The sequence below is a fragment of the Triturus cristatus genome, chromosome 10, assembly GCF_964204655.1.
Source record: "Triturus cristatus chromosome 10, aTriCri1.1, whole genome shotgun sequence".
NCBI classification, from domain to species: Eukaryota; Metazoa; Chordata; class Amphibia; order Caudata; family Salamandridae; genus Triturus; species Triturus cristatus.
The window spans coordinates 52,112,578-52,130,011 of record NC_140593.1 but is presented as its reverse complement, the minus strand read 5'-3'; the positions used below and the strand labels follow the sequence as shown (position 1 = coordinate 52,130,011).

Below are 17,434 nucleotides of genomic sequence, written 5' to 3'. Positions count from 1 at the left end.
ACCCAGAGAGATATCTGTTGCTTTTTGATTGGAGATTTAGAAGCAGCAGTTGACCTCCTTTGACCTTCCTCCTGAACTCATTGATGTCATCTTGGCAGTGAGGCATTCCTCTACAAATTCTGTGTACGCCAGTTGTTGGAATATCTTCGTGGTTCGATGCGGTACCCACCTGATTGGCCCACTGCAGGCAAAGATGTTTGCTGTTTTCTTGTTTGTTTTGTCCCTCTCCCAGCAAGGACTTGCTCTTGGCTCTGTTTAAGACTATTTATAGGCTCTGTCAGCGTTTTTTATGGCTGTCGGGTAAGCTGTCATTGTTTAAATCACCTGATATGATGAGATTTTCGAAAGGTTCGCAACATTTGTTTCCACTGAAGTTTTTGGGGATGCCACAATGGGATCTACATTTGGTTCTTAACTTTTTTAATGTGTATTCTCTTTGAAACGATGCACAGCTGTCCATTATATCTTCTGACCCTCTGAACAGTCATCCTCATTACCATAATGTTAGCTAGGCATGTGAGTGAGCTTAGGGCTCTTTCTGTTCAACCACCTTATACCACATTCTTCCCGCATAAGCTCGTGCTGAGAATCTGAGCTCATTTTCTACTAAAAGTGGCAAAACATTTCACATTGGACAGGCTATCAACCTTCTGGCAATCTTTGCTCTGCCTCATCCCTCAGAAGAGAGACCCAAGAGAGCACTGAGTTTTTGCCTTGATAACACAGAGAAACATCAGGTGGACGATCAGCTCTTCGTGGGGTATGTGGGGGTAAAGATGGGGAAGGCAGTGCAAAGCAGACCATCTCTTGGTGGTTTGTGCTCTGCATCAATATCTGCTACGCATTTGCCAACAAGCAGCCTACAGGCTTATTCCACCTGAGCCAAAGTCGCTATCTCTGCGTTGGTATAGGGAGTGCCTATTCAAGGGGAAAGAGCTCTTACATCGCATGCGTTACAACGTGATTGTCACAACGACCGCGTTGTTACATCGCAGTACCATTACAACGCAAGTTGTTACAACAACTTGCTCTAGGGGATGCTCTAAACTAAGGCACAGTATAATTTACTATTCCAACACCTTCCCTACTGTTGCACACACTGGAGTTGGAATAGTAAATTATACTATTCCTAAGTCCAGCGCACCCCCTAGAGCAAGTTGTTGTAACGTCTTTCGTTTTAACGACTTGCGTTGAAATGGTACTGCGATGTAACAAAGCGGTCGTTGTAATGACCCAATTGTAATTGCATGCGTTGTAAACGCATGCGATGTAAAGGGCTATATTCCTATTCAAGAGATTTGTCAGGCAGCTACATTGGCGTTGGTACACACGCTCTGAAGCACTACTGCCTCAATAGTCAGATCCAGTGAAATGTGCATTTTGCCTGCTTGGTCCTGTCCTGTCGAACGTTTTGCTATGAGCCAATTTACAGATCCATCAGTAAGGGGGGTGCTGTTGTGGTATCTATTCACAGGGTCAGCAATCTGCAGTGAGAAGTATCCACCAGAAGAACAAGTTATTTACTTTTGGTAAGTCTCTTTCTGGTGGATACTCTATTCAAGCGCAGATTCTTCACCTACCATCTCACCTTTTCGATCTGTGAACTGGACTTTTTTCCATCTAGAAAGGTCCCAATCTAGAGAACTGCAAATTGGTCATGCCAATTTGCCCAGGGGCTCTGCGTCTGAGAGAGCAGACAGCCTGAGAAAGCAACTGATGTCAGCACACATAGGTGGTGCATATATTTAGCTCCACTGCTTTGAAGTTTCAAGATCGAGTCTGGAGAATATTCGCACAGTAAGCAATCTGTAGCTACATAGAGTATCCTCCAGAAAGAGCGTTGCCAAAGGTAAGGAGAAATTTGTTCATGCAGGCATAGTATTCAAGGTTCTTGAGACATTCTGGAATGAGTGGCTAGAGTGTCATGTGGAGTGATCTGCCCCTAACTTGTTTGTTGCCTCCACAGTGCTTCTTTGATGGGGTGAAAGCCCGCGTGGCACAAGGAGTGAAGGAAGATGAGGTTGGCTTCCAGTTGGCATACAGCAAACAAGAGCTGCGCAAGATCATCAAAAAGTACCCTGGCAAGGAAGTGAAGCGATCTCTGGAAGTGCTGTACCGCAACATCCTAAAATACCTCTCACCGGAGGAGAACCTGCTGCCGGTAACCACTTGAGCCTGAGAGAGGTGGTGCAGGATGGAGCTGCTCTTCACGTCTCTCAATTTCTCAGATAAATTGTTGATATGAAGGAGGGGAAGAATAGGAATTGTAGAGAGAGTGGGCAGACATTCCAGCTTGAGCAAAAGAGAGTAACTTAGGGCCTGGGTCGCAATAGTAAGCTTACTCTTTTGTGTAAGTTTGCGTTCGGTTTTTCATAACCTCTGATTTAATAGTAAGCTTACAACTGCGGAGGCTCTGCAGTCAGAGCAGAGGACACAGCACAAACTAAATAGGCATGTTGTATGTTTTTATGTGCGGAGTTCTCCTCCCTGACTGCGGAAACTCCTATTAATCCGAGTTTGTGAAATCCAGAACAGACATAAACTCACCCAAAAGTGCAAGTTTACCTTTGTGAATCAGGCCCTCATGGTTCAGACACTGCAGTGTTTGTTTAGTAAACACCTTTCCCTGCTGAGCATTCCATGCAAGTTTATAAATAGCACTACATCAGGCACACACAAATTCGAAATTGAGAAAAACATGGTGCAATTCAAATATTTCAAAAGAACCTTTAAAATATGTATCATTGTGAAAAATATATATGGGATGAAGGTCCCCTGTCGTACATTATAAGGGTATTGCAAGTCACTGAGGAGTTCTGTGACCATGTAGTGGAACAAGACTGAAGGCCAAGTTCCTTTATAAGGTATTGGAACTCAGAGGTGACTTGCAGTATCCTTACAGTGTATGGTAGGGGGTACTTTATTCCTTATAATACATTGTCAAAACATTACACTTCCCACAAATCACTTAAATCCTTGGTATGTGCTCTTTCATATGAAAGAGATAGGATGTTTGTAAACACAAAGAATACAATTAGAATCTCCTTTGTAAAAATCGAACACACCAAAAAGAAGTTTTATGTTTGTTGCAAAAAGATACAAGTCAGGTCTTAAAAATCGTCTGTGGATCAGAATGTGTAGAAACCTGTAGTGGGATTTTGTCTTTCCTATAATTATCTAAATGGTGCATCTACTTATCACAGTCCATCTAGAAAAAACAGAGCAGAAGAATGAAAAGACACACTACATTAAAGAGCAGCTTTAATTATGCTCTATGACTTTTCCCCCTCAGCTACTGTCTCTGGCAGCAGGCATTGGGACATCAGAACCCACTGTAAAACGTTATTACAATTGAGTGGCTACATCACTTCTCAATCACAGATGAGTAGGGATGACACAAGTTGTGTGTAAAAAGGAAATTAGAGACTGTTTTTTATACATGGATTGCAGGCTCCCATGTTTTATAGGTGGATAAAATTCCGTTTACGTAGGCAATAGAAACACAGTAATTTGTGCAACAATTCTGGGGCCAAAAGTTCAGAAATGAAAATTTTGGGAGCAAGTTGTGCCTGTATTCTTTTTAATGGAGCCTTTGTGTTTGGCAATGCTGAGGGGCATGGGATATACATTTTTAAATCTTGTGCCTCTGTGAGGTGGGAGCAGAGTGAATGGTTCAACAATCACCTAGAGCTCTGTGATCTTTCTGCCAAGTTTCATGCTTCACCATTTAGGGAGCGCACTATTGTTTTTTCAGGGACAAAGATCTGCAAATTCCTAAACATGCACTGTTGGCAAAATCTCAGAGCAACCGAACAACTGTTAAGCTTGCCTACACTTTTGGGAGTGTCAATTCTATTTAGAGGTCAGTGGTCCATAAGTATCCCAAGGTTTCTAACCTGTTGGTAGGTATATTACAGTGTCTTAAGACATCTTAGGCCAGGCTGGAGTAGGAGGATCTACCATCATTATCTTAGCTTTATTAGCATTTAGTTTAAGATTGTTGATGCACATCTGTCGGTCTCGAAAGTGTAGTGTCTGAAAGCGGTTGATCTGAAAGAAATACATAGTGATAGATTCCTTACCTTAGAATTACCCCCCGGCGTCAGAATGGATCCAGAAAGTTTTCGTCAGAAGTACCCCTGCGCATCGGTAGGTGGCGTCGTGCGGCTCCGCGTCCGTCGTTGGCGTCGTAGTCGCCGAGATGACGTCCCGGGCTCTGCTTAGACGCCGCCCACGCGCACTGACGTCAGTTCTTTCTTTTTCCGTGCCAGCAAGCGCAGATCCGGGAAGAGCAGGAACCCCCAGTCAAGTTTTGACTGTCTTTTTGAGGCCTTTTTATCTCTATTTTTCTCCGAGTCTTGGACTCCTGGTGCAGTTAGGATGCCCGGTTTTAAGTCCTGCGAGGATTGTCACCATATGATGTCGGAGACGGACCCGCACCGTGTGTGTCTTTTCTGCCTGGGGAGCGACCACGACCCCAAGTCGTGCCCCGACTGCCGGGCCATGGCGCTGAAGTCATTGCGGGAGCGGTCCGAAAGCTGCTGAAGGCCCGGCATTCGGCTCCGCGCCGCTTGAGTCATCACCATCGGTCTTCGGGATCCAAGGGCCCGATTCACAGAACTAACTTAAGACAAAATAGGATTTTGTCTTAAGTCTGTCTTAAGCCTGTCCTACATTTGTCATAAGTTTGTCTTAAGTCTGTCTTAAGTCTGTCTTAAGTCTGTCTTAAGTCTGTCTTAAGTCTGCCTTAAGTCTGTCTTAAGTCTGTCCTAGGTTTGTCTTAAGTCTGTCTTAAGCCTGTCTTAAGTCTGTCCTAGGTTTGTCTTAAGTCTGTCCTACTACTTTTGGTATTCACAGAAGGCATTTAGTAGTAGTAAAGTTAGGATTTTGTCTTAAGTTTGACTTAAGACAGACTTAAGACAGACTTAAGATAGTCTTAAGACAAACTTAGGACAGACTTAAGACAGACTTAAGACAGAATTAAGACAGACTTAAGACAAACTTAGGACAGACTTAAGAAGTCGAAGAAACGTCATCGTTCTTCGACTTCCCCTTGCCGGTCGCGTGACGCGGTTGAGGGTACGGGTGGTGCGTCCCCTGCGGCTCTGGCGGAGCCTGTGTAGTCGCCGCCGGCCTACCCGCACTTTCCGGGTCCGTCGGCGACTCCGGCCCAAATATAGGAATTCCTGTCGGCTATGGCTCGCCTCTTTGGGCTGTCGGATCCCGCTGGTGCGCCTTTGGGCCCCGTGGTCCCGACTGGGGGTCCTTGCCTTTCCTCGCCGGCAGCTCCGGCCCCGGCATCGCTGACGGCTCCGGCCTCAGCACCGCAGGACCCCCTTGGATCCAGGCCTGGATCCCGGTTGACGCCTGTTGACCTTGTAACACCTCCACTAACGTCGACCCCACCGGCACCACCTCCGATGTCGCCCGCTCCTCGGGATGACGTCGACCCCGGTTTCAGCCCCGAAGGGAAGGCGGCGTCAGGCTGGCGTCGATCGATGCCGTTCTCAACGTTGCTCGGGGATTTCTATCCACATGTCCCTGCTCCTTTTTTTAGGCCTGTTGAACAGCCTTAGGAGGAAGGGGAGGACTGGGAGGGGTCTGAGGACCCTCTCGCAGCTGATTGCGAGTATGAACAGGACTGGGCAGAGGAGTTGAGGGAAGCCAGTGGTCTGGACACCTCACCAGACCTTGGCATGCTCACTCCTCCTACCGTGGCTACGGAGGAGGGTGCTAGTTATGCTGTGGTGTTGCGTAGGGCGGCGGAGGCCCTACACCTCGTGCTCCCTACTGTGGCCGACAGGACTAACCTCCTGACAGAAATGCTTCAGCCAGCAGCTACTTCTGCGGAGCCGCTGCTTCCCTTCAATGAAGCACTTTCTGATGTTCCTTTGGGCACCTGGTCCAGGCCCACCACAGGGGCTCCAGTCAATAGGAACGTGGCCTGGCGCCATCGCCCGGCTCCCGGTGACCCCATGTTCCTCTCCCAACACCCCACCCCCGAGAGCTTGGTTGTCCAAGCCTCTGCTTCCCCGACTGCTTTCCCTTCCGCACCACCGGATAGGGAATCCAAGAAACTGGATCAGTTCGGAAAGAAGATTTTTTCTTCTGCCAGTTCTGCGCTGCGGTCCATGAACACCACATGACTCTTGGGCCGTTATTCCCACTCTCTGTGGGATACGGTGGTGCAAGTGCTGCCTCAGTGTCCGGAGGAGGCCCGGACAGCTCTCTCCCAGGCTGTTGCAGAGGGGAGAGACGCAGCTAAGTTCATGATTCGTTGTGGCCTAGACACCGCCGACTTACTGGGCAGATCAATTGCAATGACGGTTGCGATCCGACGCCACGCCTGGTTGAGGACAACTGGATTTTCCGGGGATGTCCAAAACACACTTATGGACATGCCTTTTGATGGCCGTCGCCTCTTCGGCGACAAAGCAGACAGCGCGTTGGAGAGGTTTAAGGACTCACGGGCTACGGCCAAGTCCTTGGAACTCTCTGCAGTCCCCCTCCTCTGCCTTCTTTCTTTTTTTTCTTTATAATCTTTATTTCGACCGTTTTAGATCATAAAAGATATACAACAATAAAAACATTTAAAATAGAGTTAACATTCGAATAAAAAGCACATGACATTTTGAGAAGGAGCATAAATAACAACATGGTGCAAAATACAATTCATTCAATAGTTCTATTATCCCCAGCCTCAACCTGCTTTATATGTCTTGCTCGAATGTGCCACATTGCTCTTAAAAATGTAGCTACCGCAAACACAACCGGGGGCGAAAGATCTGTTTTTAACACTCTGTATGCATGTAGATAATGCCTAAGACCCAGGTTCTTAAGAAGGGGAACAAGCCAATAATTTCTGGGTCTACGGTATGCTTTACAGAAAAAGATCATGTGTAGGTCATCCTCCCAGGTTTGGGTGCATAGTGAGCATTGCTCTGATGAGGGGGGATTGGACCACTGCTTCGTAAATGACCCAAGTGGGAGTGAGCTATGTCTCCACTGAAGGAACAATTTTCTGGTGAAGACCGGGCTGATATTGTCAAGAACACTCTCTTGGTGGTACACATCTTTCATTTTAATAAATAAGTTAGTAAGAGACCCCTCCTTTGTAGCCCCTATAAGTTTTGATAATTTAAATTTATAAAATTCCTTTACCAGGAGTTTCCTAGGGATCCTACAGCACGCACTCCCTGGGTTTCGCCAAAGCTCCAGCCGTCCCAGATTCTCACATGTCTTTTTCACATAGGATAACCATGGGATAAGAGCGGCTTTTGGCAGAGTTAAAATCTCTTGTAGTTCAGACCTATATGTTGCAAGTTCTGGCCTAGCCCACAATCGACGCCAGAAAGTCAGCGGTTTGAGTGCCAGCTCTTCACTAATGGGTCTCAATCCCAGGTCCAGCCTCAACGGCAAAAGAGGTGTACTTGTTGGAAGGGCTGCCAGCTGCCTAATAAAATTGTTTTCAGTGACTAGTAAGTTCTGTGTAGAGGTGTGACCCCACAGTTCCCCGCCGTATACTACTGCCCCACGCGCTTGCATTTTATAAATTTGTAGGGCTGGGGTCAAAGGTTTAAAGGACGAAGTATTCCTCAACCTACAGATACCTCCAGTTAATTGAACAAGTCTCAAATTGGCCTTGTTACGATGGGTGTCCTAGGACATTGTTTGATTAATGGTGACTCCCAAATACTCAAATGTACATACTCTCTCCAACTTCTGAGTGCCTATGATGGGATTAGGCCGGGTGGAATTTGGGGGGTTGAGAATCATGTATTTCGTCTACATTGCATTGATCTCTAGACCCCGCTCAGTACAAAAGGTCCAAAATCCATCTAAAATTCGTTGAATTCCCATGGGGGACTTAGACAGCAGCAGGGTGTCATCCGCAAACATAATAGCGGGCACCCTGCTGCCATTGAGTTTTGGTGCTTTGGAGTCGGCCACCCTCAGCAGGTGGTCGATAACCCCGTTGACAAAGAGGCAAAACAGGGTCGGAGCGAGGACACAGCCCTGTCTTACCCCCCTGTCAACCGGAAATCTATCCGTAAGTACCCCATTCCTACCGCACCTCACACGTGCAAAATTTTGCCATGTGCAGTCTTATCAAAATGGAAAGGATATCTTGCGGTATGGCCAGGTCCGCCAACACGGACCAGAGTCTTGCTCTTGGGACTAAGTCGAAGGCAGCACGCAGGTCCACGAAAACCGTGTACAAGCTGCCACCCTCGATTATTGCGGTCTTCCAGTAAATAAGGTTCAAGCGGAACACCTGGTCCGTAGTCGAAACCCCCTTCCTAAATCCTGCCTGATAGGGGCTAAGGATGGAAAAGTCATCAATCCAAGTTTGGAGGCGATGAAGAATCAGCCTACCAAACAACTTCTGGGAGACATCTATAAGGCTAATGGGCCTATAGTTGGCTGGGAGCAGAGGTGACCCCTTTTTAAAGACCGGCACGATCTCTGCGCCCAGCCAAGTACTAGGCACCTCCATGCCCCCCAGAATAGCATTAAACATAGACAATAGATATGGTGCCCAAACATCTGGTTCCTGTTTAAGGAGATCCCCGGGGAGGCCATCCAAACCCGGAGCCTTGCCAAGGGGTAAGGCAGAAATTGCTGCTCTAATTTCAGTCACCGTAAAATGGTCTCCAGAATGACATGGTGTTACAGTGGGTGGTAATTCACCGGGGACCCCAGCCTCCACCCTATAAAGGGACCAGAAATGCTCCTTCCAGGCTTCAGCTGAGATGTTAGGTTCTATAGCCGATGGAAGATCTTCTGAGCCAATATTTACAATTCTCCAGAATTTGCCGGAGTCCCTATTGGCTAATGATTTAGTAAGGTCCTCCCACTTCTCCTGATCCCACTCAATCTGCCTTCTACTTTTTGATCCTTTCGTGGCACCGGAAGGGGCGCCCCGCAGCGTTCGCAACAGGGCCACAAGCCTGCGCAGCAACAATCCCAGCGCGGCCACGGGTTCTGCCGTGGGGGACCAAGGGGCCAGCGGGCGGGTCAGTCCACCGCCACCCCAGCCATCACTGCCTCAAAACCTTTCTAGTCCGAACTTTCAGGCCCATCAAACGCCAGTGGGCGGCAGGCTTCGCCATCACCTCCCCCACTGGCGCACCATCACTTCGGACAGGTGGGTTTTAGAGATAGTCTGAAGGAGCTACTCCCTCCCCTTCGAGACTACCCCCCCAGCCATGCCACCTCGGTACCACCACATGTCGGGGGATCACTTGGTGCTTCTTCAGCAGGAAGTTGCGGCCCTCTTGGCCAAGGGGGCCATCGAGCTCGTTCCGATGCCAGAAGTAGGTTGTGGTTGCTATTCCCACTACTTTCTAGTACCCAAGAAGGAGAAGGGCCTGCGTCCTATCTTAGACCACCGGAACGTGAATCGCTTCCTCCGCAAAGAGGAGTTCAAGATGCTCACTCTGGCTCAGGTCTTGTCTGCTCTCGATTCACAAGACTGGATGGTAGCGCTGGACTTGCAGGATGCTTATTTCCACATCCCAGTCCTGCGGGTCCACCGGCATTACCTGCTTTTCAAGGTAGGCTACGAGCATTTTCAGCTCACCGTGTTCCCTTATGGCCTTACCAGTGCCCGTCGGTTGTTCACGAAAGTGATGGTGGTGGTTGCAGCTCATCTGTGCAGATCAGGGGTCTCAGTCTTCCCCTATCTCAACGACTGGCTGTTGAAGGCGGGCTCGCCCCAGGCAGTCCTCTCCCACCTCCAGACTACGGCCGATCTCCTGCATTTGCTGGGCCTCTCCATCAACGTGCCGAAGTCGCACCTGATTCCCTCTCAGAAAATCCTCTTTATCGGAGCGGTTCTGGACACGGCACAGTTTCGGGTCAAACAGCGAGTCTGGGATATTCGGGCTCTGATTCAGATCTTTCAGCTATTGTCCCGGGTTTCGGTCAGAGTGACTCTGAGGCTGCTGGGCCTCATGGCCTCCTGTATCCTGCTGATCGATCATGCCAGATGGAATATGTGGGCTCTGCAGTGGGACCTGAAGTTCCAGTGGGCGCAGCATCAGGGGAACCTGTCTGATCACGTCCAGATCTCGGAGGGCACTGCACGACAGTTGCAGTGGTGGCTCACGAACCGGCATTGGGTCGACGGCAGATCCCTCTCCCTTCCCCAACCGGAGTTTACAGTGGTGACGGATGCGTCCCTCCTGAGATGGGGCGGTCACATGGGAGAGGCAGAGATCAGAGGCTTCTGGTCTCCAGCGGAGTCTAAGCTCCATATCAGCCTTCTGGAGCTTCGGGCGATCCGGCTTGCACTGAAGGCATTCCTTCCCTCTGTCAAGGGGAGGGTAGTGCAGGTGTTCACAGACAACACCAACGCCATGTGGTACTGCAACAAACAGGGCGGGGTGGGGTTGTGGACCCTATGTCAGGAAGCTCTGCGTCTCTGGACATGGCTGGAAAATCAGGGCGTTTTCCTGGTGGTTCAACACCTGGGAGGTTCTCTGAACGCCAGGGCGGACGAACTCAGCCGCAGGTGCATGATGGATCACGAATGGCGTCTTCACTCGGAGGTGGTGCAGGGTCTCTTTCAGCAGTGGGGAGAGCTTTGGTTAGATCTATTAGCCACCGAAGAGAACGCTCGATGTCATCAGTTCTGCGCGTTGGAATTTCCAAGGCGAAACTAACTTGGCAACGCTTTTCGTGGCGAGTGGAGTTGGGGTCTGTTGTACGCCTTTCCGCCTATACCACTTCTGCCCAGAGTGCTGAAGAAGATCATGCGCGACCGGGCACAAGTCATACTTGAGGCCCCGGACTGGGCTCGAAGAGTATGGTATCACAAGCTACTCAGTATGAGCATCGATCCTCCGATCAGACTGCCTCTTCTGGAGGATCTTTTGTCGCAGCAGCAAGGGACGGTCCTCCACCCGCACCTGTCCAGCTTCCACCTCTTTGTATGGAGATTGAGCGATGGCAGTTGATTCCTTTCGACTTGCCTCCTGAAGTTTGTGATGTCATTCAGGCAGCCAGGCGTCCCTCCACTAAAGTGGTAGACGCCTGCAGGTGGAACAAATTTGTGACATGGTGCACAGCAAAGGCTGTGGATCCCCTTTCTGCCCCTCTGTCTGAAGTACTACTGTTCCTTCTTTCTTTGGCCCAGCAGCGCTCTGCTCTGAGCACTATCAAGGGCTATCTTTCTGCTATTTTGGCCTTTCTCAGGCTCCCTGATCAGCCCTCTCTTTTCAAGTCCCCTGTTGTAAATAGATTTCTCAAAGGCATTACACACCTTTTTCCTCCTATTCCTTTTGTGATGCCTCAGTGGGACTTGAACCTCGTTCTTACATACTTGATCCCCTTCACAACTGTCCTCTTCGTCTCTTGACCTTGAAGACTGCCTTCCTGGTGACCATCACTTCCGCTAGGCGAGTGAGTGAGCTCCAGGCTCTTTCTTGTAAGCCTCTTTGCCTATCAGTCCATCTGGACAAGGTTATGCTCAGGCCCGTCCTTCCTTTTTGCCAAAAGTTGTTACGGCCTTTCACATTGGGTAGTCCATTTCCTTGCCCACCTTCTTTCCGCCTCCGCATCTTTCCAGGGAGGAAGAGAGGCTCCACCGTCTGGACCCAAAACATGCGCTCTCATTTTATCTCAACCGCACACAACAGTTCTGGGTGGATGACCAGCTCTTTGTTGGCTACGTTGGCACCAAGAAAGGTCGGACGGTACACAAGAGAACTATCTCCCTCTGGGTCGTCTTGTGTATCAAAGCCTGTTACTCATTGGCTAAAAAGGAACCTCCAGTGGGACTGCCTACTCATTCCACCAGAGCTACTGTAGCCACTACTGCATTGGGACGTGGTGTCCCCCTACAAGACATCTGTTAGGCAGCCACGTGGACCTCGCTGCATGCGTTTACTTAGCATTATGTGTTTCTTTCAGATGAACAAGTTACTTACCTTCGGTAAGCAACATTAGTAGTGATAGATTCCTTACCGCCCCACCCATCCTACCCGTTCTGCGAACTGATTTCTAAGGTTAAGGTCATCCCTTCCAGGGCCCTAGTTTCAATGCACCAGTGGTCAGTTTCTTGCATGGCTCTGCGTTACTGGCGCAGAAAGTCGTGTGCAGAACTGACGTCAGCGCGCATGGGCGGCATCTAAGTAGCGCCCGTGAAGTCATCTCAGCGACTACGACACCAACGACAGACGCGTAGCCGCACGATGCCACCTACCGACGCGCAAGGGTACTGCTGACGAAAACTTTCCGGATCCAGTCTGATGCCTGGGTGTAATTCTAAGGTAAGGAATCTATCACTACTAATGTTTCTTACAGATATATTGTTACCGAAGGTAAGTAACTTGTTCGTTAACAACACTCCTACCCAAGATGACCAATCAAATGAGAATCATCAGAAGAATTGTAGTATGTCAGACTCCATGGTCTTAATATCATAATTAGAGATCACATTTAGACAATGAAAAGGAGCTGTGTCAAAGCTTATCTTTGTGGAACACCACAGATCAATGCATAGCATTTTGGCTGTAAGAGTAGGGACCTTCAGCAAGATATCTACAGACACAATGAATCAAGCCATGTCAAAAAAGTGTCAAATTCTGCTAACCTGTGGTGCAACATAATATGACTGATGGTGATAAGACATATTTAATTAGTGCTCCAACACTGTATCACTGCAATCCAGATGGTGTGAATGCTATGGAGCAGTGCATACTGTGCAGTAACAGCCCATCCCCTGCCTCTCTCCCCAGGTGGTGAGTGCTATTGAGTAGTAAATACTGTGCAGTAACAGCCCATCTCCTGCCTCTCACCCTAGGTGGGGTGAGTGCTGTGGAGTAGTAAATACCATACTGTAGATAAATAAAGTTATTTACCTGTAACTGTAGTTATCCAGTATTGGTATCTTTCAAAGATTCACAGCTTGAATCTTTCCACGACATTGAACTGGGAGTCCCACTGTACCATTGTAGTGTAGTTCCTGTATCCCTGATAGGCTCTGCGCATTGAAATAACATACACTATAGATTTGACATAGGACTACGGTCAGTATCTCTCTATCGAGTATATTAAACTTAATTACTTGTGTGTGCCAGCTAACTCAGAGGTCACTAGAAACTTCTCGAATATACAAGCAGGGATTAGTCTCTAACAACCGCATAAACATGACAACTTTGTTTCCCTTTAGAATCTTAACAGTCTCAGAATCGTGGAAACAATAGATAACAGTTTCACTCAGTCAATCGTGCATGCTTCGTTTCTACAGAGTTGCACAGAAATAGAGAGACGGGCGTTTCAATAAAAGGGTTTATTGAACAGTCTTATTTCTCATGCAAGAGATATGAATTGCTACAATCGTAAGACAGACTGCAAAGTACAATATGTAAGAGGTTAGCAGTAAGATAAAATAATACTGCAATAGCATGGTTTGTAGCTATGACATATATTTAATCAAAATACATACATAAATAACATAATGCTGATGCTTCTAAATTGTTCTACCCCAGTGTACCTAACCAAAGTACAGTACGAGGTTTGAAGTAGGTGCTGTTTCTAAAGTATAGCTAGCTATATTTTAGTTTAGCCAAGAGTTGCCAAAAGTTTCTCTAAGTTCTAGTCAGCTCCATACCTTAGAATGAGAGAGGTTGGAATCTCTTTTCTGGACTCGATAGTCCAACCCCCCGCAAGGGAAATCAGAGAGCACTGGAGCTAGATTCTCTGCGAGGAGGATGACAGCGTCAGGTCAGTGCATCAGGCTGGAACTCGATCTCCTTCCGAGCTTGCCATGGCGAACCGCGTAGTCTGGGTTGGATCGAATTCTCCGGGAACCGCAATTTGCCAGGGCAAATGCTGGTATATTTATACCTTGAAGGTGTCTAGGAATACCAGTATTGACGTAAAAGTCAGGCAGAGGAACGTCATGAATGAAGGAATAGATGTTCATGCATACTTAATGAGTTCTGGGAAAAATCAATATTCAAGCTGAGGGAAATTCCTAAAGGCTTATGGGTCTGGTTTTTCCAAGAATTCATTGTGACGTGGATGGACGGATGTAGGTGGCCATGCCTGTATTTGGTTTGTACGGACAATGTCTAAATAAGGGCCGGATTTCTATGTCCAAATAAGCGCAATATGAATTGTACCTATATAAGGGCATAAATCGGGAAACCTATATACGGAATCTAAATCTACACACAACACCATAGCAAAGCAGTATATTAACTTCGCATAGGCTAAAATGGCACTTGGCCATGAAATCTAATAGCCTATCTAAGTCCTTTTTTTTTTTTAAAAAGGACCAACATTTGATCTGTGACCAATCAGGTCGTAGCACTCTCTAGAACCATCCCAAGAGAGGCTGACTTCCTCGGATTTTCAAGCACTACCTCTCAGGAGAGGGGGGTGGGTCGCATGTGAATCTATGAAAGATTTGTAAGTAATTTTCTTATTCAGTATTGGATCTTTCGTATATTCACATGCTTGAATCCGAGTAGCATGCAGTATTGTAGATAATTGAAACACCCTCAGAGGATGGTGGATAAAACATTACACTTTGCAGAGGTAAATATGAACTTTTGAACATATCATATAAACATTTACACTTCTCTCTATATGCAGATAGATGCGTAGAAAACACAAACATTTAACAGTATAAAGTTCAGATAAAGAATGCAAATACAACAAAGAGGAAGCATTGTACCATAACTTGAAACGTTTGATTTGAACAAAAATAAACTCCTCTATTTAAAAAGGCTCACCTTATTGGAATAACTGGTAAAACACCACCTGGCAAACGGCTGCGTCGCTTCTCTGCGCCGATTACAGGCACTAGTGCTGAGTGAATAAGTGGGTGCTCTTCCACATCCCATCACGGGATATCTTGTCTAGTGGGATACTGCCTGCAAGCAGAGCAATGGAAGTAGACACTGCTCTTGTCAAATGAGCTTTAGCTCCCCTTGTTAAGGGTTTTCCTGCTTTGGAATGGCAAAACTGAATTGTTGGTGAGATCCATCTTGCGGTTGTAGGCTTTGTCACTGCTGCGCCCTGACGACCTTGGCCATAAGCTACAAGTAATTGGTCAGTCTCGCAAATGTGATCTGAAAGAAACACGTTAGTTAGATTCCTCACCTTAGAATATCCCCAGGCGTCAGACTGGATCCGGAAGATTTTTCGTCAGCAATACCCCTTGCGCGTCGCTAGGCGTCGTCTGCGGCTCCGCGTCCGTCGTCGGCGTCGTGCGCCGGAATGACGTTGTCGAAGTACTTAGACGCCGCCCTCGCGCGCTGACGTCAGTTCTTCTTTTTTCCGGTAAGCGCAGATCCGGGAGAGCTACCCCTTTAGTCATTTTTTGACTAACTTTTTCGATCATTTTTGATCTTGTCTCGACTTCGGTGCCGGTAGGATGCCTGGTTTTAAAGCCTGTGCTGACTGTAGCCGCTTGATGTCGGTTACGGACCATCACCGCCGGTGCCTTTACTGCTTGGGCCTCGACCACGACGCGGAGTCGTGTTCGGACTGCAAGGCCCTGACCTCGAAGGCTAGACGGGAGCGGTCCCGTAAGCTTCTCGAGATTCGCCACTCGGCTCCGCGAGCCTCTCGATCCCGGTCCAGGAGGAGGTCCAAGGATCGGTCGCGGAGCCGCAGCCGACGTCACCATCGGTCGTCGGGATCCAAGTCTTCGGGTAAGTCGAAGCATTGCAAGAAGTCCAAGAGGCAACACCGCTCTTCGGACTCCCCTCGCCGGTCGCGCGACTAGGCCGAGGGTCAGGGTGGTTCCACCCCCGCTGCTCCGGCGGAGCCGCAGGCGCCGCGCAAGTCCCCATACCCACCGGTCCCTGGGACTGACGCGACGCCGGCGGAAGTCAGTGCCTTCCTCTCGGCCATGAGGAGCCTGGCTCCGCCATCGACGCCCGCTGGCGCGCCTTCGGGCCCCGCGGACACGACTGGGCTGCCTTGCCTGCCGGCGGCTCCGGCGCCGTTGACGGCTCCGGCCTCGACGCCGCAAGCGCCCAAGGGACCCGTTCCCGAGTCCCCGCCGACGCCGGTCGACCTCGTCACGCCTCCTCTGCCGGCGTCGACACCGATACCACCCCCAACGCCAACTCCGCTCGACGTCGAGCCCCAGTTCAGTCCCGCTCCGGGCCCGTCGCCGATACGGCGTCGATGGACGTCGCGTTCGGCGCCGCTAGAGACACATTTTGTCTACCGCCCGGCTCCGCTCCTTCCTCCTGTATACCAGGAATCGGATGATGGGGACAACTGGGAGGGATCCGAGGATCCTATGGCCGCTCAGGCTCAAATGTCACAGGACTGGGCAGATGAACTGGGGGAGGCCAGTGGCCTGGATACCTCTCCGGACACTGGATTCGTCTCTCCTCCGACTGTGGCTTCGGAGGAGGGCGCTGCTTTCTCTGTGGTGCTGCGCAAGGTGGCCGCAGCCCTTGGGCTCGAGCTACCTGCCGTGGCTGTGAGGACTAACGTCCTCACTGAGGTGCTTCAGTCTGCAGCAAGCTCCACTGAGCCTCTGCTGCAATTCAATGAGGCCCTCATTGACGTTCTGCAGGGCACCTGGTCCAAGCCCTCCACAGTTCCTCCTGTGGACAGGAACGTCGCCAGGCGCCACCGCCCTGCTCCGGGCGACCACAGTTTTCTGTCCCAACACCCTACCCCCGAGAGCCTGGTTATCCAGGCCTCTACCTCCCAATCCTCCTTCCCGACCGCTCCGCCGGACCGGGATTCCAAGAGACTGGAACAGTTTGGCAAGAAGCTGTTCTCCTCCCTTAGTTTGGGCCTGCGGTCTTTGAACACCGCCTGTCTCTTGGACCGTTATTCCCACTCTCTGTGGGATGCGGTGGAGGACGTGCTGCCCCTGTGTCCGGAGGAGGTCCAGACACGACTTACCCAGGCTCTGGCCGATGGGAGGGATGCAGCGCGACATGCTATCCGATGTGGGCTTGACACTACGGACTCGCTGGGTAGGGCAATTTCTACCACAGTGGCGCTTAGACGTCACGCCTGGCTGCGGTCCACGTCATTTTCGGGCGATGTCCAGAGCACTCTCATGGACATGCCCTTTGATGGCACTCGCCTTTTTGGAGAGAAAGCGGACAGTGCGCTGAATCGCTTTAAGGACTCCCGGGCTACGGCCAAGTCCTTGGGACTCTCGGCCCCGCGGTCGCAAACTTCCGCCTTTCGCCCCTTTCGTGGCCAAGGAAGGGGTGCCTCCTCACGTACGCCTAGCCACCAGCCGCAGAACCAACCTGCGCGCGGTCGCGGACGTGGTTTCCGCCGAGGCGGTTCTGGAGGATGACGCGGTCAGCCCACATCCACCCCGGCAGCATCCGCCTCAAAGCCTTCCTAGTCCGAGCTTTCAGGCCCATTCCACGCCAGTGGGCGGCAGAGTTCGCCATCACCTGCTCCACTGGCGGTCCATCACATCCGACAG

The 17,434-nt window shown here is 49.6% G+C and overlaps 1 protein-coding gene across 1 annotated transcript in view; it reads left to right on the top strand.

Moving 5' to 3' along the window:
• Positions 1-17,434, top strand: part of LOC146788818 (exocyst complex component 1-like) — a 1,992,459-nt gene that overhangs the window by 1,963,797 nt on the left and 11,228 nt on the right. The window contains exon 17 of the mRNA XM_085630399.1: positions 1,967-2,161. Coding sequence (XP_085486525.1) covers positions 1,967-2,161 — 195 coding nt within the window. The remainder of the gene's footprint in view (positions 1-1,966; positions 2,162-17,434) is intronic.